Raw genomic sequence first — 23,547 nt, 5'->3', positions numbered from 1 at the left:
TTTCCAAGCTATCTGAGAATCCAGTGAAATTAGCTACACTGTCTTAATTCCAGTAAGTATTGTTCATGTCAGAAAACTGGAAAGGCACCTTTTTAGCAGTGTTAGCACTGAGCTACAAAGCCACAATGACTTCTGGAAGCTACAGGTTCCCATCAACACCTTGACACTATGGCAAAGCAGGTGCAACCCGGTTTACCATTGTCCGTATGGCTGTATTTTTGTCACAGCATCTCTATACGTCACTTAAAAAGAAAAAGGAAGACCGCCAAACCTGGGAGAGCCCAAGTTATCTGCATGGCAGCACTGCTACAAATCAGGAGATTTTTTGCTTTAAATCCAAAGAGAAAACACAAGAGCTAATAAGAAAATAATTGTCTGGGTATCGGCTGGTGATTGAGAAAGCAAGAAAACAAGGTCCAGCAGGTTTCTTTGTTTTCTTGTAAACAATCAAACCATTTCAACATCAGGACATTGAGTGCACTACAAAAAAAAACCCTAACGACTCAGCTAGAACATGCATTCCTGCTGCAACTGGGGTCAACTATTATAAAACTGAGGTAGTGCAAACACTTACCAGAATGAATGAAAAAAGCAAACAAAAACACACCATACAACTTAAAATCTTTTCTGAGGAAGCAGATTTGAAGTTTGAACAGACTAACAACTAATTAGCTCACATCGTTTATAATAGGAAGTGAAATTAAGCATTATTAAGGATTTCATGCACTGTTAATCATCCTGAAAAAAATTCCATTGTTGCTTACACTTTGAAGAGATTATCTGAGCAATCCCCAGTGATTTCAACATAGAAATTGCCAATGTGTTTCTAAAATAAAGATGCTGTATTTGAAGATTCACGATTGCTCTTGCATGTTGGTCTTATTAAAACTTACATTCTCTTCAGCTTCTTGTACTGAGTAAAAGCTCCAGGGGGAATGACTTTGATGAGGTTTTGTTCCAAACGTCTGAAAACAAACAAAGTAATATACATGTTAACTACACAATTACAGGACAGGAATAACATTAAACATGATAATACATTTTTATATAAATATGAAACAATTTTATAGAGTTTTTATGCAAAACATATTTCTTTTGAAAGCCACTAAGTAGAGAAAATACTGAGAAAATAACTTGGAAAATAATCTCACTGATTACGCTAAATGTGCAAACACAAACAAAGGCATAGGCTATAGAAATTGCACCTTTAAAGCTCACCGAATTACTTAAAAATACTAAGTATGTTTTATTGCTACTTAATCAAAGGTAGAAAATACAGATGCTTTCCTCGGCTAGCTGTTGTAAGTGGAACGTAGCTATCTAAATTAAACGCTACGCTATGTTGTGACAGCTTAATAAGCAGATTAATAATACTATCAGAGCGAGTGAGGAGAAACAATCTGGGGGAACATGCTGAATAACAAACTGGAATTCACTGCAATGTGAATCCAGATTTTTAAGGTGAGGGGAAAGAGTCTGTGTTAAAGCAGAGTGAAAAAGGACTGGATCTTCCTATTGTGACTACCAAATACTGAATGTGTTTGAAAATATGGTCCAGACTACCTGAAAATGCTGTCGTTTTAATTTCTAAGATTCAGTTTGAAAGAAGCATTCTTTATGAAGTATCATAAATGTATGTATCGCTAACATAAAATGCACACAGCTTTACGACATACAATAACCACTAAGATTAATTTCTGTTCCTTCCAGAAGTATTTTCAAATCTTTCACAGAATCCCAGAGTGTCAGGGGTTGGAAGGGACCTGGAAAGCTCATCCAGTGCAATCCCCCCATGGAGCAGGAACACCCAGATGAGGTTACACAGGAAGGTGTCCAGGCGGGTTGGAATGTCTGCAGAGAAGGAGACTCCACAACCTCCCTGGGCAGCCTGGGCCAGGCTCTGCCACCCTCACCATGAAGAAGTTTCTTCTCAAATTTAAGTGGAACCTCCTGTGTTCCAGTTTGAACCCATTGGCCCTTGTCCTATCATTGGTTGTCACTGAGAAGAGCCTGGCTCCGTCCTCTGACACTCACTCTTTCCATATTGATCCCCATGAATAAGTCACCGCTCAGTCTCCCCTTCTCCAGCTCCAGAGCCCCAGCTCCCTCAGCCTTTCCTCACACGGGAGATGCTCCACTCCCTTCAGCATCTTTGTCAGCACGTTCCCCAGCTTCCTGACAGGACCGTCTTCTCCTCAGATGAACCCAAAATATTCAGCTCAATTAGAAATATAAAAGTGGACCCCAAGCAAAAAATTCAAATGACCATGGCAGCTGAAGTTCTAGAGAGTCGGGACTGAAAGCCAAACTTGATTTTACCTAGCTCGTGCTTATTATTCAAATATTGTGTATTTTTTCCCAAAAATGTAATAAAAAGAAACAGTTTCAATAGCAAAAAATCTGTGGTTGGAAATGGTTTAGAACTAATATAAAAAACCAGAGTGGAGTGATGGAATGAATCACTCCAGCCATTTAGAACTGCTGCAGCAATGCAGAGGAGAGAAAGAAATTTAAAAGCAGGAAGAGAGATAAAATGAGATGCGGGGAGAAGTACATCTTGTTTTTTAAAAGACTTGGGAATAACGCAGAGAAAATGTGTAGAGCCCATCAGCCCTTTATTGCAAAGCACATCCTTCTGTTGATCTGTGCTTTCAATAGCCAGAAGAAAAATCTTGAAAATAAGATATTTGCCAGCTGTAGTCTATGAAGCTGGTTAAGTCATTAATATTGAGATACTTGCACAGTCCACATCATGCACCCTCTTCTTCCTGCAGCCTCTTTTACAGGTTGTGATCAGAGTTAATTCTATCCCTTGTTTTGTGATTTGAATGAGTGTCTGAGATTTCCCTTCCAGTTGGTCTAAATATAACGTGCTTCGTTTCTGGCAAGTCCACAGTGAAATGCAAATTGCTGGAAGCTTCAGCACGCTACTATTGTTGGGTGTTTGTCACCAGAATTAGCAGCACACATACTCTTCCCAGAAAGGCTTTTTGTCAGCTTGCCAGCTTGGTGTGTAACTCCTCCGAGTATTTCCATGCAAACACTTCTAGGAACAAAAGAGAGACCAAGCCCATCCAATTCCTTTGCCCTGGGGATGGAAACTGGGGGCTCAGACACGCTGCACATCGGGGCAGCATCGCAGTCCTTACAGGGAAACTCAGATATAGCGAAGGGGGGAAATACGGCCCCTTTTAACAATAACTGCAAATTTCAAGGAAATTTTAGTGACTCAAGGGTCAAGATATACACAGAAATATTGCCCCCAAAGGGTAAAAAACCCAAAATTGGAATAGCCGCAGATACCGATTAATAAGAAAATAATAAATTCCTAGAAAAGGTGGAAAAGAATACAGAAAAGCGTTGTTTCAGAGAGCTACCTTCTGAAGCAGTATTGAATTCTTCACCCTCTCCTACAAAATTTGCCTGTACAGATACAGATGGACAAGGCTGTTCTCCCATGCTGCTGTACCTTCACTGTAGCACCTTGCATTTTATTAATTGTATGACTGTGACTGAAGAACTAAACACTACACACGACACATTAGATTTAATGTGCTACGACTCGCAGATGCTGGCAGAGGAGCGACCAGCAGCACCGTGTGCTCCCATCGGGGGTGTCTGCAGGTGGACTCCAATAGGGCACAGAATGCAGGTGAGTGTGGAGCATTACATAAAGTGCAGCATCAAATAAGCGTATATTTTTAGAGTATTTTTTCATAAATGCATGTTATAGATTGGCAGGCATAGGCTGAAAAACCCAACGTGGTTACACAACTAAAATAGTAGAAAACAAATTATTTGTATCAATTCTTTCTGCTGCCACCTCATGTGAGCTCATAAGTGACGGCTGAAGGACAGTGCGGGATTAAAATTCTCTAGGAAATGCTAAGTTTTGCCAGAAGGAGTGTTGGCAATTGCAAGGTGATGAAGGCTTAATTATAAACCAGTGCTATTCATAATATAATGGGAAACTGCTGCTACAGGTGCCATCTTTCAAACAAACTGAAAATCAGAGTTTTTCTTTCATAGTGCTGTCATTTTTTTCCTCCAAAAAGTGAAAAGTTAATAAAAATTTTACAGCCACATTTTATTTCAGAGAAATTACCCAGTTTACCTAGAACATGACCTCTGGAAAACTGTATTTTTCATGGTCTGTCCCTGCACATCCTGTTTCCCCAAATATAAGATAGGGTCTTATATAATTTTTGCTCTAAAAGATGCTTCCTTTTTTACATGTATAGCTGCCTGGACACTATTTAAAATTACTTTTTAAATGAAATGTAACTAGGGCTTCATTTTGGAGTAGGGCTTAAATTTTGAGCATCCTCAAAAATCCTGATAAATCATGCTAGGGCTTATTTTCAGGGTAGGGCTTATTTTCAGGGAAACAGGGTAGCACAAAGTTCTGTCACACACTATAAAACCACCTGCGCTAGTGCAAAGAAACATCAGTGAGTTCATTTTTTTCCCTGTGTCACCAGAAAATAATATAAAATAATTTCAAAATACATTAGAGAACTGCGCAAGAGACACAGCCCTAAAAGGCAAAATGTTGATCATTTCAACTACTATCCCCCACATTTAAGATTTCTTACAACTCCATAAAATCTTCCTTGTTTTTCCTCTGGTATTCTATAATAAAATCTACTTAAAGGACTCCACGAGTACATTCACAAAAGGGATAAAATAAGATAAAAACGTTGAAACCCCTCGGGGGCTTTAGTCGCTCCTTTCAGTTCCCTGTGTCACCGTGCATGTCACCCGCTGCCAGCTCCATCGCTCAGACGAACTGAAGCGCATCTCCCTCTTCTGACACACAGCGATGCTCCGTCTGCCTCTTGATGCTTTATTTTAGAGTCTTTGACAACAACATCAAAGGACAAGAACAATTTCCTTTCTCTTTTCTAATACTCAGATGCATTTTTCTTGCGCTAACATGATGTTAGACAGGATAAAATCCTCCTTCTTCCCCCTTGCTTTAAATGACTTTGCAGCGATGAGAGCAAAAAGTAAATATATCGGAGAAAAAAAAAAAATAAAACAAACGAGGTACACTATGAAGTTAAAGAGGAAAAACTATCCCGGAGTAAAAAAATAAGCACTCAAATTCCCATTCTAATCCATCTCAAAGTTCACTGAGGTGCAAATCTTTTCATCACCTCCTCATCTGGCGCCTGTACCGCTCAGACCCAGGATGGCAAACACAAAGGATAAGAAACTCTGCCTAATGATGCTTTCCAAGAGTCAGCTCATGCTCTCGGGAGTGACGAAGCCGTTTGTCTTGAAGAGTGATTCCCCCCGCAGAGTGGGGGAGACAGGCGTATTAATTCGGGCTTTAACTATCTCTCATTCATTGAGGGAAAGAAAGAATTTGTTATTTGGGTCTCTAATGGAGCAGTTTGCTAGCAATTTTCCTGTTTCAAACACCGTCTCGGCTGCTAATGTGTAATGTTTTGTCAAGCTCACCTACCCATAACATAGACAAATCACTAGCTCGGAGAAAAAGAGAGAGGGAGTGAAGCATCAGTCCTGATAATTCTTAGCTGTCAGATGAGCAGAGCCTACAAATGAGACAGCCATGCTCTATTAACAGTGCCGTGAGCTCTTGCCCGAGACGTGTCAGAAACGTCCCTCTGCACCGGGCAGTCGTGAACTTCCCTGCTGGGAGCAGGAGAAAGCGGGGGAGTGATTCAGGCTGCTCTGGATCGCATCACTCCGCTCCCCGCACCACGGCTCTTTTGGGCTCGCATCGCCCAGCCCATCACCAAAAGCACAGAAAGAGCAGATCAGCGTGCAGCACGAACCTGGAGCACGCTGGTGTCTGGCGGGACGCACACAACCCGCGTGAAGGGTGTTTGGGAAGGGTAAACCCCTCGCTTTTCTCCTGCCCTGCAAGAAGGGATTTGCAGAGAGCTGGTTAAGGGCTGTCTGGGGGAAACAGGCAGTATTGCGTCCCCCACAGTGACAAAGCCCAGGGCTGGGGAGAACCGTTTATATTAGGAAAGAGAAAACTTCTAAAGCACATAACAATAGAGAGAGACTGCTCGTCCTTGCCAAGGAGTGAGAACAACTGGATTATAAAAGCTGCTTGGACCCTTATCTTACGTTTATCTCATATTTTGGACTTATATATCTTATTGTATATTTTGGACCCTGATGAAGAAAAGCCCACAGTATACAAGAGGATTAAATCACACTTAAAATCTAGTCTTCTTACTACAAATATGGGCTAGATCCGATTCTTGTCCTGACCCCATTCTTGCCTCTTCATTTGAAATATGAGCTTTATTCTTACCATGCACAAGAGGCTGGGGCAGCTGCACTGAAGACTTGACCCACAGACAGCCCTGGACAGGAGGCACCCTTGCTGGGAAGAAGGGGATCCTTCCACTGTCAGAACCTGCAGCTTATTCTGCACTGAAAGATGCAGAAGCCATCACCCTTCATCACCCCTCACAGCCCAGTGCTACACAGGGCACTGCTCTGCAAAGGGCAATGCAAAAAACCTGCGTTTCCACTGCTTCAGAAAGGGTTAGTGGACCCGCATTACCAAGGAGCAGCCTTTTCATGGCTGTCTCTCACCCCTCAATTCTCTGACAGGTACAAAACAAAGTGCTTTGGGATGAGAAGACATTCAGCATTTTAAATATCTATGCTTACTGCTTGTTTCAACACAGTTAAAGCCTTCGATCTCCACCTCAGCCAAAGACTCTACTGCCACTATAAAAACCCTAAACACATACGCTTCTCCAAGACTCTTGCACTGCTGCCTTCCATCACAGTACCGCAATGACTTCCAAATAAAATTAATAATATGTATTATATTTCTCTCCCATTGAGTCTGCGTTAGGAATTGAAAAGCTGAGAGCCAGTAAACTGTCCGCCTGTATTAATACAAGGTGACAAATAGAGTTTCCCTTCATATTCCAATGGTTGGTGTTGATTTTCAGGGTCCAGCTGTCGAGCTCCTGCTATAGTTTCCAAAAGGATTCCTTCCCAACTATTCACCCAAGGGCAGATCTTCAATAGACAAAATCCTATCAAGAATGAAGTAACTTTTCAACATCAGTCTACCTAGGCAGCCACATAGATAATTCTGCTCACCAAAAGGCATCTTCCAGAATGAAACCAGATGTTTTGATCTGTTCCTTGATACTACAGTGTCCATCTCAAAGCAGTGCTAGTGAGATGGGATCTCCTGACAGAGCACACTGAACTCAGTTTAAGCCGACACAAGCCCATAGTTATGCAATTGGTCAGGTACCTGCTGGTAAGTGTGGGGTTCATAAGGGCAGTCACGTTATGAACCCACAAGCTCTTTTGCGGTGTGGCAATTTTGCACCAAATGTGGTACAGACAAACAGGAAGACACCAGAGAAATCTCTAGATGGGTATTTTGCAAAATAATTCTTGACACAACACCAATGTCTCTACCAACACAAACAGCCAGAATGCAGCAATATACCGTCAAACCTCGAGGGTTCCCCATCTCCCACGGTGATACTCCACATTCCTGGTGCTGCTTTTGGCCCTTCTCATCACCTTCCATCCTCAGTTCTCCTGCCAGCCTCATTCATTCTCGCACTCGCTTCAACAATGCAGCACCTGCTCAACCTGAGATCCCATCCGAGCACTTTGGATTGGGCCTTGGGGAGTTTATTTTGTTCTTTATCTATTTATTTATTTAATCTGAACCTTGAACACTTGTGAGACACACAGTTTCTCCAGTGCCTACTGGAAAACAACAGTTGGCAAATGGTTGCATTTCATAAATGTAAACAAGTAGGAATGGTTTTTAACCAAGTAGACTCATAACGTTTGCTTTACAGAGGGTAAGTTTTCGTTCTGGTGGTTTCTAGAAAGACACATTGCTATCTCATCATTACTTCAGTAGGTCAGTCCTGTTCACCCTCTATTGACTTCCAATTACTTCAAGAAACTCCCAGCCCAGATCGCTTTCAATATTTTCTAGCAATGCAATAACTAGCTCAGGGATCTGAGGATTTCAAGTTGCTTTGCACTATATTTGTCAAGTTGTACCACACCAATATATTTTTAGAGTTAGTGGAAATGGAAGCAATAAGCTGAAAGGAAAAAATTGTTTAGTCTATAATCTGACCTATTGTGAAGAGCTCCGTACATCCTGTAACGTCTATTTTTAGCACACATTTGCAAATGCTGACAAGGAAAAGGTAAAACACAAGAAATAAGTAGGCAAATCAAATAGCCTTCTGGTAGTTGAAGTTCTGCCATCTGTATTTTGTTAACAAAACAGATTCTGTCATTTGAACATTCCTCAAATCCTTAGTTCTTTACTTTCTTTTTTAGCAAAATAAAGAGACGAACACATGTAAGCCCAAAGACAAGTAGTGTTACCTGCAGTAAAAAATCTGATCAGTATTATTTATGCAGCCTATTTTATTTTCTGTGATTCATTCTAAACTTTCATAATGAGCTTTCAGGATGTGTACACTCATTATACATTGAAATGTTCTCATTTTGCTTGGCAAAACAGGAACCTTTGAGTGACATTTGTATTAGATAAAACGGATATGTCTTTTTGCTCATCCAATTCATTTTTATTAATAAAGTCTCAGTTTATGTTCCTTCTGGACTGAAGTGATATCTCTGGGTAAAAAACCACCACCAACAAAACAACCCAAACAAAGAAACAACAGCAACCCCAAACCTACAAACCTTGTACGGTTACTAACTTCTACACAGCTCGTCTGAGTAAAATTCACCTGCATGTAGATTCTGCTCTTGCTTTTAAAGAAACCTCACAATTATAACAAGCAGAGAAGCAGGTAAAAAATGACGCAGACAAAATGAAAGCTGTCCTGCGTTGAAAGCTAGATTTATCAAAACAAACCCATCTTCTTATGCCTATAGGTGACATTCATTACACTTAATTTTACAAATAAAAGATACAAGAAATAAATCCTGCCTTGATCTCACAGCAGAAAGCCCCTGCTGTTACTGCTTGTTTCTTTAATCTGTCTCAGCACAGAAAACACCCTCAACATTTTGCATATATTTATACTTTCTCTACTTTCAATCTAGAATATTTTCTTTATTCTTTCCTTATTATTTTCGTATCTTGCCCTCACAGAATACAAGATTTTCTGCATACTTTTGGCCTGACAATAAAACCCTCTTTTTTTACATTGAATGCAAGGAGTGAACGACACAGATTGCCTAGTGAGATCCAGAAAATAGTAGTCAAATTTGACATGTGAAGTTGTCCAGAGGCAATTTACAGCAGCGAATGAAAATCATATTATATGATTTAGCTACAGGAGCCAACCTGATTCCCCAGCCAGAGAACTTGCCACCAGAGGCAATTATGGAACATTTATTACAGTGTTCAAAAATACAGTGCTGGCTTCAGCTACAGTATTTACTGGAAGCCTGGGAAAATTATTATAATTTTCTTTTAGGACAAAGAACACTGTTAAATGCAGAACTGTCATTCCTCTGTTCCCAAAGTTTACAGTTTCTACACACTTATATTATTGAAAAAAGAAAAAACACTTGCCTTTAAGAGGCCGAGAACTTCAAAGCCAGTTGTTAATATACATGAAAGTGTTATGGTGCAGTTAATGTAAAATTTATGTACGAAAGAATTATTTTCATTACAATAAACAGAGTTAACCAGTGCTCAATCTTTTCATAATAGCTTTCTGACTTTCTTTTCATTGGTGGAAAATTTATTTTGTATATCCCAGTAATTTAAATGCCCAGAATCTGTTGATCACTTGTTGATCACAAAAGCTCCATCGGGGTTCACAACTGAAGTCCCAGCTCTCCTACAATACACACTCCACCAGATACTGAGCAACAGAGCAGGGAATTTCTACCCAAGATAATTATTGAAGAAACAATAGCAACAAACTCATCCATCTACAGGTCTGTCTGCAGCACTGCCCAGCACAGGGGTACCCTCACGACAGCAACGCCCTAAATACTCAATTTGGCAGAAAAGTATCCATTAAAAGGTGGGATAAGTGGAACACTACATTTCAAAGTGATTCGGTTGCAGAAAAGTAGGTTCATTTTGACAGAGCCAAGAGAAAACCAACAGTTAAGTGTATTTAAATTTTTCCTAGTGCTCAAACCCTAGCGTTTTTCCTAAAATTAGAAATTATGCACCACAGTCAAGCACTACTCATACCTACAATAGTATTAGTCACCGATTCAGCTATCAACTATGAGAAAACTATGAGAATGATAAACTAACCAATACAGAACAAGTGACTCAAAACTGACCTTAAGCTGAGCCTAGAGACTGGTGGAAGTGCTGCCATCCTATCCAAGCACTCAGCAGCCCGGGGGAAGCCGTGGTTATCATCTCACCAGATACAGGTGCCCAAGCAGAGCTTTTCCTCGAGGGCCTGTCAGCCTCTTTACTCCGTCTGGAGCAATTACATCAGTACTCAAACAAAAGCTCCCCGTTTCCGACTTAGGTGTGTCCCATCCAGCATTACTCTTGGTTCACACAATTATATTTCTCTTAATCTCACCAGAGAGTATTGCAAAGGTTAAATAACAGTGATAAAGCAAGCGTGATATGAAAAAGCACAGGTCTGAAGTCTAAGATCAGTTTCAAGATCTAAGGATATACTTTAGATTGTGGAGTTTGATTTCTAAGTCTGCAGATGACTGGGACTTGGCTTTTCAAAGTAATTAGCGTTGCACGGCACATGTTCAAAGTGCAGCTCCTATTGACTTTTGCTGCAGCTGTGAGTCCTCAGCACTTCTGAATATCTCAGCTGAGTCAGCCAGAAAGCGAGGATTACATCACTAGTGACCACCCACGAAAAGTTTGTGCAAGTCACTTGCCCAGAATCAATTAATAAAACCTCTGGCAAGAACAATCTACTTCTCTGAACAGCATTCATGGGGTTATATTCACCACAGTCCCCATTTGAGGATTTTCCTGTTTCTGCAACAAATAAACAGATCCTATACACACAGGCTCCCTCACTACACAACCCTGATGCATCCCTAGACAACAATAAACTAATCCAGTCTTTTAACAGCAACATGAGACGACACTGTAATTAAAGCGCACACAACAGATACATACAAAAGTACTGAATGAAGACTGCAGCTACAAGCATTAACTGTGACGTTTTCTAATTTTTTTTACTTTTAAAAAATAATATATTTAATTTAGTGGATTCAAAAACAAAATCTGAAATAACTAACTCCATCACAAGTAAACTCATGTGCAACAAAAGCATACCCCCAGCCCTGCAGTCTAACTGGAACAGCAGCAGCTAAAGCAGTAAACCCTGTGCAGTCTAATAGTTAATCTCTGCGTCGATGGTCACTAGTGCACAGGGACAAAGATGTGCAAATTGTTGTTGGGTTTCTCCAGCACATGGTGACCAGACAGGAAGGCTCTGGAGGTTGTGTGTGTTTTCTGGTGGGAAGGGACTCCTTGGCTCATCCTTTGGTCGTGTCCTCCTAACACATCCCCAACACTTACCTTGCAGAGATGGTGTCTCAGGCTCACTACCAGCAATCTCAGGCCTCGCTTGCTCAGACTCACAGGACTTTTATCAACCAGTTGTGATTTCCTTTGTTCCCAGTATTTCTCATCCCCTGTTTTGTTGTTTCCTCACTTGAGTTCAGCCTTCTTTTCCCAGCAGTGTCCGGACTGGACCCAGCCAGCCTCTATTCTCTCAGTGTCTGTCCTCTGCCATGTGCTCAGGGCCAGACAGCGGTGCTGTTCCTGCTTTGGCTCAGGATACTCTTACACAAAGTTTTACAGAACGCAAAAGGCAGCAGCAGTAGTCCCTGCACTACTGTTTCAGGGTGCACAAAACTCTCAGACAAAAGCTGTTCAGAACACAGGAGGTTCCACTTAAAGATTAATGTTTATAAATATAATGTTTATAAATATCTAAAGGGTGAGTGTCAGGAGGATGGAGCCAGGCTCTTCTCGGCGACAACCAGTGATAGGACAAGGGGTAATGGGTTCAAATTAGAACACAGGAGGTTCCACTTGAATATGAGAAGAAACTTCTTCTCAGTGAGGGTGGCAGAGCCTGGCCCAGGCTGCCCAGGGGGGTTGTGGAGTCTCCTTCTGTGCAGACATTCCAACCCGCCTGGACACCTTCCTGTGTAACCTCATCTGGGTGTTCCTGCTCCATGGGGGGATTGCACTGGATGAGCTTTCCAGGTCCCTTCCAGCCCCTGACATTCCATGATTCTTTGTAATATCCTAAAATGCAGTCTTGTTCTCAGTGATAAATAAAAAAAATTAAGTGGATCAGTCTGAGACAGACAAACAGCATGAAAACTTTATTCTGAAGAACAGACAGAGGAAAGGTGTAGTGAGGCGGGGAAAAGATTAGCAGGGAGTTACTGATCACTCTCCATACTGGGAGGCATCAAATGAACCTGGCAGGCAGCGTGTTTAAGCAAGGGCCATTGGAAACACCACAGCCAGGGACAGCCCTTCCTGCCGCTGCCTCACACCTGCAAGTGCAGCAAAGCCGTCCTTTCCCTGGTGTAAAACCAGCCGGACACTAATGACTGAGAGCAGGCAGACAGCGCCAGGGCTCAGATCCCTCCAGCCCCATGTCCTGAGCCAACCACAGCCCAAACCACACGCTGAGTGTCGTGGCACGAGCGTTACTCACAACACCCCTCCGGCGGCAGCGGCTCTTGCAGGCACAGCCCGTGGCTTTGCATTTAACAGGTCTCTACTATGTCCTGGCTGAGCTTTCATTCGGTATGACAGGCACTGGCTCAAGGCTGAGATCAAGTCTGATCAGAACAGATTCTTTGGAGACTTTGTCTCCGACTAGTTTGCAGGTCATCCTTCCCACTCTACATCCCTCCAAGGTCAAGTGCATTCTGCATTCACACTATGTTCCCTGTTTAACTTGGATGCGTTTTCCCTCACCCTTTCTAAACAAATGCAAACTTCTCCTTTTATTGCAGATGCTGTTGCAATGTAGTGAAATGACTATATTGTTCATTTACCAGCAAACCATCAAGGCATATTTGTTTTGGTATTTCTTTTTCAGTAAATGCCTCCAGGTGCCTAATGACTTTTGTTTTCATCCAAGTATGCATACAAAACTTTCCTGTGCTTATTCTCATGTGTTTCTCTATAACATACACTGCTCATTTCTCCTCTGAAAAACACTTTGTAAGCAGAGAATCTTTTATAACATTCAACCATACAGCCTGTATTCCTCAGCTTCAATTTCTTGTAACTCATTTTTCCTCAGTCAATTTGGCTGCTGCTGTCAGCTCCCCACTGAACAAGAAGCTTTATAAAAAAAATGAATTGCATTCTGTACTTTCTAGCTGCCAATTTTATGAAATTATGAAAAAGCAAGGCTGGGATACAGATTTCTAGCTTTCCTAAATTCCTTTATTTAATAATAAACACTCTTGCAATGTGGACCTCCAGGATAATGCACTTCAGGGAGACGTGTAATAGAGCAACACAAGAGAATTCTAAGTCGCATGTGGCAGAGGAAAGCAGCAAGGGAAAACCAGTGTTACATGAGGCTTGTTTTATGTTCTGCGACAAGCGAGTTGACTGTTTTCTGGTAGGTTTTTATCAACAAAAACAAATTTAGACTTGTTGGCAGCTTTGTCAGAGAAGGTCCTGCCTACCCATGTTAATGAAGAAAGGTGGGAAGGCTGAGTAAAAAAATCTTTAATTAATACCAAAATACATAGCGAAATGTAGGTCACCTTTAATCACCATGTTAGAGCAGCAGCTGTGTGTTTCGTTTTGGTAGAACAGTTTGTCAGTCAAGGGTTCTTGTCGGATACAATTTGGCTTACAAAGAAATACTGAGTTAAGGGGAAATACAAGAACTAGAAAGCTGTAACTGAATGCAACTAATAACCAAGCAAAGGAACTTGGAAATGCCCCAAGTGGAACCGAGGAAGGAACAGCTTTTCTACACTATCATATAAATATTATGAACGGACTACAGTCTTCAGGGAGAAGTGTATTTTAGTGGAGTGAGTATTTACGACGTTAGACAGAAACAGCTGAATGAAAAATACACCATCTCAAGTAATATCCCTTAGGATTCTACGTAATAGCGACCCAGCCACGTAGTTTGTCAGTGCCACATATGCCATAGGAAGAATTCCATCTCTAGGAAGAGTCAGATCTCCCAAAGTTGATCAGATCACAGGATTACAGGATCCAGAAAGAAGTGCTCAGGTAGCACCACTACATGGCCACCTTTTACATAAAGGGTCTGATTAAATGCCAACCATGGGGGATAAATCCCCAGGGAAAATCACCAGCGGTCCTGCTGTGTGAGAGCAAGAGCTGTGGGTTCAGTGTGTAGGGAGAGTTTGCTTGGCCCCATTACTATAACATTACCACAAGATTATTATTCTGCCTATCATATCCAATCAAGAGTCATTATTCCATGTGTAGCTGGAACCAGGCCTCCGGATGAATTTTATATTCAATAAGCCCAGAGCAGCCTCAGACAAACTGCATTTCTGAGCAGTATGACAGACTCCCGCATCAACCAGAATAGCTATCTTGCTCAAAAGAATTTATGTCGGGATTTTCCTGGGAAAACACTGTGGCAGCTTCTTCTAATTTTCCAGAAATATTTTTCTATGTGACTATATCCTTTCTGTGCAAGTATGTAATACTTTGCCTCTGAATATAAGGTTAATTGCTCTTTTATACTGGGACCTTTACAAAATCAAAATACCATTAGGAAAAACTATATGTGATGTCACTTGCTAAGCCTTATTCTGATAGTATCATAGAACCACGGTATAGTTTGGGTTGAATGGACCTTCCAAGCTCATCCAGTGCCCCCCCTGCCATGAGCAGGGACATCTTCACCAGCTCAGGTTGCTCAGAGCCCCGTCCAGCCTGGCCTGGGATGTCTCCAGGGATGGTTCATCCACCACCTCTCTGGCCAACCTGGGCCAGGCTCTCACCACCCTCAGTGTAAATAAACAGAACTACTTAATTTTATATTTATATCTATATATATCTATATCTCCCTTAAAAACGATGGGACTGATTCCCACAGAAAACGAGCAGTAATTTTTTTCATGAGGGTTACACGGTGAAGCTCTGCAGAACTACTCCCACCTGAAGTAGCTGTGCATGAAGATGTACATGCAGGATCAGAGCAACATAAGAGGTTTATCTACAGGTGAAGACTCCAATAAGTACTGCCTAAAATGCAAGAACTCTGACAGATCTAAATCATTAAATGGTGTGCTAAGAGTGTTATGTGGTGTTGCACAGATCTAGAAGGTTTCTTAAAATATTATATGCATCTTGACTTGCTGCCTACCACTGAACTTACAGCCTCTCCAAGTTGTCCTTCACTTTCTGCGCTCCTAAGGAGACCTTCTAAGTTGCTTTTAGCACACGTTATAGGGGCCATGTTTGTGGGCTGCAGCAACCACAATGGAGACCCGACGTGGGTGCTCGATTAGAACCACACCAGGGGTGAACATTTTCACTTGGTTTCTCACACTGCGAACGGCTGCTGTCGGGGGAGCGCCGAGCACACCAACCTCGGTCTTCTTGCAGATACTGCTCTCCATGTGACTCTGGCACGGAGCCACACGGATCATCTGATTCCTGATAGAATTGTCAACACCACAAAACAAAATTTTAGCTTTCTCCTTGCTCAACCCTGGACTAATTTAATCCTCTGTCTCTTACTGAACCATTCCAGCCCCTCCTGAAAATTTGTACTCCATGTGACAGAATTGGAAACAGGACAGAACATTGAATATTCTTAGTATGCCAAACACAATTTCTATTTTCAGGATAATTTTAACCAACTTTCTTGCACAGAAGAACAAGTATTACAGGCGTATTTTCTATGCCACAATATAATGGAAATGAACACAACCAATACACTCTGTAAGGGGGCGACAAGCAGGTAATGGGCATTCAGAACAGCTCACACAGAGCTTATATTTCCTGTAAATATTTTACATGCTCTAGACACGTTCTCAACAATGCTAATTTTAAGATGTTGTTTATTCTTTGCATTTACTGAGCTAATTTTTGCATTTCTAATATACCTTCTCTGTGAAGGCACAGAGCCAAGCATAAGCTACCTCTGGACTGCTGTGCTGAGATAGCAATCCAAACAAATTTGAGGTGAATCTTAAATTATAAAAGCAACTGTTAAAGTGACTTAGAGGACTGGAGGTGTAGAGGAGATCACCAGCAAACAATATAGCACATCATCTTCATTGGCCATAACTGTCACATTCCTGGCATAACACTGTGGGCCAGGCTACGCAGGAGCAATTCAACTCATGCTTTATCTAGTGAAATTTGCTGTGTAGCAGCATTTCTACAGCAATGAGAAGCTGAATGAGTCCAGTGACTATATAAATATTTGAATCTATACTACGTAGACTGTAAAAGCTGTTTGGATGTCAGTAACCTCTGCATGACGAACACCTATACAGGAAAAGACCTGATCTGCGTTCCCTACAGATTAATCAAAAGCATGATTTAATGTAACAGTATTGCAGGACTAGAGTAATATGAAGTCATGAACACAAAAATAGATCATTACAATTCCTAAAGGTTTGTTACAGACAAACTGGTCTGTAACAGCAGCATCTGACTTCACCACACAAAAAATGTCACAAAGGTGTTAAACAATTGGGAAAAACAAAATGCAGGAGACAAGAAATAGAAGGTAAAATCAGCAGGAACGGTGTGTTCTGATGTCATACTTCACTTCATTACAAATGCATCCTGCCAAGCTCACAAGAAATCCCTTCATCTCTTAGGGAATTCACCAACTAAAAATAAAACAACTAAAAAAAAAGACTGCATTTTTCCTGCTCTTGACTATAAAACTATAATCCCAGATTTCCAGATTTGTGAGTTATAAACACAATCTGAATGTAACACACTAAGAAATTAATTTTGCTTTGGGGTAGAGCAGCTTCAAATAGTATCTTAATTCACACCAAAGAATGGTTTGAGCCCTTAGATCAATAGCAAAGAGGACAACACCTCTGATAACTGCTCAGAATAGGTTTCAAAACACGTGCCTTTTTCTACATAGGAGGCTACGACATGGACTAAAATCAGACAGAAACGGAAAAGTGCATTACATTGGCACTTACATTTCCCAAATGTCCTCTGGCAGGTTAGCTGGAATTTCTGTTAAGCCCCTTCCTCGACAATCCACCACGTTGTTGCTGCAGGTGCAGGCAGATGGGCAAGTGATGGAACTGGCACTGCACGACGGAGGCTCAGACGGGGAACCTGAGACACAGGGAAAACATTCAACGTTAGTTTTGAAAAGTGATCGCCTGAGAGTTTAACAACAAAATACATCAGCCTCTGAGTTTCCCAGATCCTTTTACTGTATTAAGTAATAATTTATTTGCATTCAGTGAATACAATGTGCTACAAATCAAATGCAGAGAAAACATATAAACCATTCACGTGTTCTTATTCTACCTCAGTCTCCACTCTACCCAGCTCTGACCCTCATGAACACTTCCTTGGTCCCCTCCACGACCAGTCATATAGATTTATTCAAAGATTTAAAAAATAAGCCTAAGGAACAAGTAGTATTTCCAAAAGCTATCGTTGCCTGGAAGTTTCCATGGCACAAACACTCCTCGAGTATTTTTATATACTGAGAGAAGACTGTCATTGACAGTGACTTATGGTTTTGAAATGAGGTAGCCTGTTACGGCATGAAGACTGGAAACGTAAAGCTGGTGTTTTCAAGATGAGACAATGCACCTAATGGAAGCACAAAAAGAATTTAGAAAAATGTGAGTTCAAACCTTCAAATCCTTTCTTGATCTAATAAAACAAGCTACTTATAGAGCAAAGGTTTAGCATTGACGACGTTGCTCTGTATACCTAACGGTCTACTCATTAGACTGAGGTTTAATTGCCATTAAGTTTTTTGACACTGTAGCAATTATGGTAATTTTACTCAAATTGTTATGATACGTACATTTAACGTTTTGATAGACACATAACTTCGACATAGATAAAATGGTTTTGCTACACTGAGGTTATCAAAACATAGCGGTTATTGACTGACTTATGGTAAGTCATATTTCCAAAGTATATGTAACACAAGAAACCCCAGGTATCTTTTTGACCAGACACAGAGGACTATATGTGAAGGCTTGTGTTGGTAAAAAGTGACAATATCATAACAGAAACAGGAAAAGCTGGTATTTTTCTAGATTACAGCAGATTATAATCACAAAACATATTTGGTCTTTTGTTTGGAAAAATTAAATCATCATAATTGTCAAATCACGAATACATATCAAAACATGGAAAACTACACACAAAGCTGCATATTCTTGGGGTTTGTCTTGGAAAAGACCCATGATTGATACTTTCATATATTAGAATTGCAGACAACAAAAAGTCCAAAAATATTTGTTTGCATAAATTTGCAATCCTGTATCATTATGACAATTACAATTTTATAGCAAGGCAATGTTTTTTGATAAATATGCACTATCTTTATAATTTTTTTCTCTGGATTTATGCCTCCTTACCCTCTGGGTTAGCCCTTAACCATGCACAGCAATGTCAACTCATACAGCAAGCCTACATATGTTCCTATTTTCAAAGACTTGTAAACAGCAATTGAAAGTAAACATCAGAAAGACATTGGGTGGCACCACCAAGTATCAACACCTGCAGAGGGACCCCTCTGGAAAGCAAAAGATAGATACTCCAAAATCATGCCTTCCCTTAGAAAGGGATTAAATTCCCATGTGAATCCATTTCTGTTTGTCTAAATTTGCCTTAGTTCAAGCAAGTGGTCGCCCCCTTTAAATGTTATTTTGTAGCCAGGGATGACAAACTACCTTATATTAAAGTATATTGTTGAGTTTCAAGATAAGATGACGGTCTCACGGTGTTGCCAAATTAAAGTACTGGGTTGAATATTGTTTTTTTATTGGGTCATCACCTGACTTTCTGTCAGGACAGCAGGAGAAAAATGTATGTGTTTCCAATATAGCTTTCAGTGATGCTAATCAGAGCTGTGAGCGACTGCATTTTGGCAGACCAGACCCCAGAACTCCAATTCGGGCATGCAGAAATGAGATTTTCAGAGGTAGTGACCATCTTGACAACAAATTAATCTCACAGGACATTTGTGGCACGGGTAGGAGTCAAGTTCATTCTTTATGAGAGTGGGCAGCTGCTTTCATCATGAGATCATCCCAACGATCCTTTCTCTTTGCTAAAATATCCTGTCTCCTTTATAGCCCACTTCCCAACTTCCGTGACAGTTGCAGATAAGGATTTTACCAGCAACAGTTTTTTATCTCAACACAGAGCTGGTTTTAGTACTAGAGCAGCTCCACCGTAGAGAATACTGCACAAAAATAGACTCTAAAAAAATCATTCAATAATTAATTAAAATCTAAACCCTAACACACATAGCCCAATGAATCAAATTTATACTTAACAGGCAATCTGAACTTTGTGTTGTTCCAGTTTCAAAATCTTCTTGGACACTGTCTTAACACAGTCTACATATGTGACCATGTGTGTAAAGCAGTATTGAAGTTGTAGCCATTTAAACTAAGCAAACAAACAATCTTCACTCGGTAAACATGTCCAGTTGCCATTTGAAATGTGGTCCATCTCTTGGAAACACCTTGTACCTGTATAACAGGCAGGACAAGCAGCTCTCTTGGATCTGTCTTCTGCAAGACAGACATTGCGAATGAACAGAATTCCTTCAGAATTAATGAGCAGCACCATCAGCTCCGCCCTTTATGGAGTTTAAGGTTTCTGTAAGATTTTAACTGTGACTACTTCCAAAAGTAGTTTATATTACCTCAAAACGCACACAGGCCTCTGTTATCTTTGCATAAGAAGAAGAGGTTTGTTCTTACAACCTGATCACATATGCCTGACATTTCTTTCCTATTTGCCTGCCTGCCTTATGGTGCAATGTCCAAACCGAAATGAAGAGTGGGGAAGCGCAAATGAGCGACCGCAAGCTTTTAGGGATACGGAGAAATGATCAAACTGGGAAGAAGCACTTCAGAGCAATCTTCGCTCCCTGGGAGGCAGAAAGAAAGTCGGCGGCAAGGTCAAATCTTCCACACACCGTTTATCATCACGCATCTGATGTGCTTTCTGAAGAGGCTTTGTTGCAAGGAGAAAAAGCATTTTGCACGGTTACAACCCCACAATGTATCCCTGTGGGTTAGAGGAGCAGTAATACACTCCCTCTTCATTAGGGCACAGCATCAAAAACCCTGACAGGTTGGCAGGTGGAGTTTTAAGAGTCTGTTCCTGACTGTACTGCACCTAAACCAACAGTGGGAGGTTCAGTGGGGCTCAGCCCATCACCCCCACGTTTTGTGCGCTAAGGAACGGTTGGAAAGGTGGTTATCATCTCTGAAAAGAGAGAGAAAAGGCAGAAACACCAGTCTCCCTTGCAAAAAAAAAAAACACATTAACAAAGCGATCATTAACATCATACTACAGTTAAATATCATGGATCTCTCCAGCAACTTGTTGAATGGAAAGGCCAAAAGGTAAATCAGAACATTATTTGTGCTGCCGTCTAAGCCTTTCGGATCCTCTCCAAACAAACACCTGACATACAGTTGACTGAAGCCAACAGCACTCCTTTTATTTACCCTGAATTTGGACCATAAACCATTTACCTGTGATTTTCCACTATGAAAGAGGTGCTCTTATGTGAGCAGAGTTTTGATTTATGCCTAGTGAGTAAAACAAATAACCCATTAGTTAACCAGAGAGGGACATGATGTCAAAATACTGAAAGAGAAAGCAATATAATGGCTTTATTCTGAGCACAGATGCAACCGAAATGGGATAAAAAACAACAGCTTATGATGAAAGGAAGTAAAAGATAAAGAAAGAGGAGGTCTTTGTGCGGATTTCTTTATTTTCCACATGTAAGTGACCATTTTTCTCATTTCACTTAAAAACAGGATGGGAAAAGGAGTATTTTTATAAACTTAATTTCTCATTATGAGCTTGAATTCTCTGAGTGCCCCAAAACATCCACTACTCCTGCCACTTTTCACTGACATTTTGTGCTTAGAGTAAAAATACTTCTGACGGCATGTTGAATACAGCCCTATATATTTGCTGAATTTCTTTCTTCTTCATGAGCAAAAGTAGGTCTAGACTGTAGATTTATGAAAACTTTAATGAAATAAAAAGACACTGTGCAAAAATTGCTGTCATTACTATCGAATGCTTTTGCTTATGTTTTTCCTTTGCAAAAAGTAAAATACTGTATTACACAAAAACACCCAACAGGCATCCAGCACATATTCCATCAGCTCTTACACAAACAGTCATCTGTTAAGGTAAGGCTTTCTTGAATAATGCTATAAACAGAATTTCAAATCTGATTTGGATTTAACTGCTTCAGTTAAACAAGGATTTATTGTTGGTCCATAGCAGATCTACAGAATTAAAGCACAAAAAAAATCCTAGAGTGTTTAAACAGTTTAATGATTGTATAGTTGTGGAGAGATGGTAAATAAAGGACTGGCCAAGAAAACAAGTCTAAGTAGGCTATGGAAGTTAAAGTTCTAACAACCAAAATTTGGGTATGATTTTCATAGGCATGCAGAACGTAAGCATACAGACAGACAAAGGGCCCCGAGGCAATACAGCCTCTAAAGAACGGTATTTGACATCTAAAAATGAATTTGCCTTTGGCTGCCGATACTTCTTCAAAAGAAAAGACACAGGAAAAGCAAAAATATTTCAGGATCCCTGTCTGTGTCCTTCACAAGTGTACTAAACTGCTCACGGCATGGACGCAACAAAAGGAAATGGCCATGGACAAGCCAGCTGCATTTCTATTATTTTCTGAAGTCCTCCTTGCTATCTGTCACCTTGCCATTTCAGGTTCTTTCTGTTACACAGCAGCACTAGTTCACCATGTTAATTGTATTTTTCTCTAAGAGATAAAAATCATCAACTCAATTATACATTTTGCTATAAAAAACCAACACTAACAAAATGTGGAAACTAGGATAGGAACACGATCAACAAAAATTACTCTGCTTAGTGTGCCTGCTGTAATGCAATGAGGAGGGGAGCTCACATCTGGTCTGTCATCAGCTTGCACTGTGGGTTACAGAGAGAGAGGAGACAGAGGAAAGACTTTAGACCCAGCAGTTTACAGATAAATTAAGTGCTTCTTTCAAATAAGCATCTCATTGGCCTCTAGCCCTTTAGGAGTAGCAAATAGATTGATATTACAATTAGAATAGAATGGTTACGGTGCATAAATTAATGGCTTAAATGTCACAGGCATTTAAAATAAATTTTGCAATGACTAAATAAGCTAAATAATCTCATTTGCACTGACACCCAATTACAGCACACTAACTAGTGTGCTTTATTACCTCCTCACCTATCCAATTGACTTTGCAGCAGTTCTTTTCCACCAGCTAAATGTTAGTTATGTGTAAAAAATATTAATGGATTTTAAGAAAAATCTGACAAGATTTATGTGTTAAAAATCTGTGGTATAGTGGACATGAAATTATTGATCAATAAAAAAACCCCTACAAGTGTTGCAGATCTGTGGATACATTATGACCTTTTGTGGTTTAATTAAATGACTCACTGGAACTTCTTAAAATGCTGGGACATCTGAAATCAATTACTACCACATGAGTTATAGTTTTCACTAGACTCCCAGTAATATAATCTCAAAAAGATACCTAAAGCAGATGTATTGTTTATCACTGGTGTTGGCACCCCAGGATTAAAATACACTTGACTGTGCACAGTCCTGCAGAAAGAGAAAGGTCACAACTGATTATCTGCAAAGTTAACATCCCTTATTGATGGAAAATATTCCACTAACTGAGAAAAATTGTACAGATGTGTTTATTCTACAGGAATGTGCAACAAATGGTTTAGGCAAATATTTCCATCTAGGGTAGTTCAACAGCTTTTCGCTGAGCACAGCATTAAGTATTTACGATTAGTGACTTGAGACCGCAATTGATGATGTTGATACTATCAAGTTCATGCTATGCAAAAATTTGCTAGTCGTGAATATTCATTATTTGATTCAAGTTCACTGTTTTGCTGAACATTCCCTAACAGTAAATTTATCTGTTAATAATTCATGGCTCATGAGCACAACTGTTCTGTAGGCAAAGTCAACACCAATTGGTTTACAAATATTGAGGGAAAAAAAAAGGAAATATTGCAGTGAAAGGAAGGTCTGGTGTAACAAATGGGGCATACTTCATTCTACAAAAAAATACTTTGTGTGTTTCAAAATGCGTTAGTGAAGTAACACCAGTGAAAATCAGACCTTACTTCACATTGTCTTATCCTAAATGCACTAACTAAAATTGCAATTATTTAACAGTAAGAGCATCAAAATTGTATGGAATACTTCTATCATTATTAATAAACAAAATAGAAGAAAGTACACCAAAGCAGCCAGCTCACCTGTAACAACTGAGGTCTAATAGGTTTGTTCTTCTGAACGATTAATAACACTGCAACAGAATCTGTGA

General features: G+C 40.3%; 1 protein-coding gene across 2 annotated transcripts in view; it reads right to left on the bottom strand.

Moving 5' to 3' along the window:
* SLIT3 (slit guidance ligand 3) overlaps positions 1 to 23,547 on the bottom strand; it is a 482,015-nt gene that overhangs the window by 157,404 nt on the left and 301,064 nt on the right. For both annotated transcript variants that reach the window (XM_082064057.1, XM_082064056.1), the window contains 2 exons: positions 17,134 to 17,275; positions 894 to 965 (listed from right to left, as the gene is read on the bottom strand). In XM_082064057.1, coding sequence (XP_081920183.1) covers positions 894 to 965; positions 17,134 to 17,275 — 214 coding nt within the window. The remainder of the gene's footprint in view (positions 1 to 893; positions 966 to 17,133; positions 17,276 to 23,547) is intronic.

This window comes from Streptopelia decaocto (assembly GCF_964273445.1).
Source record: "Streptopelia decaocto genome assembly, chromosome: 12".
NCBI lineage: Eukaryota > Metazoa > Chordata > Aves > Columbiformes > Columbidae > Streptopelia > Streptopelia decaocto.
Note: the sequence above shows the minus strand (reverse complement) of the source record. Positions and strands in the feature narration are given on the sequence as shown.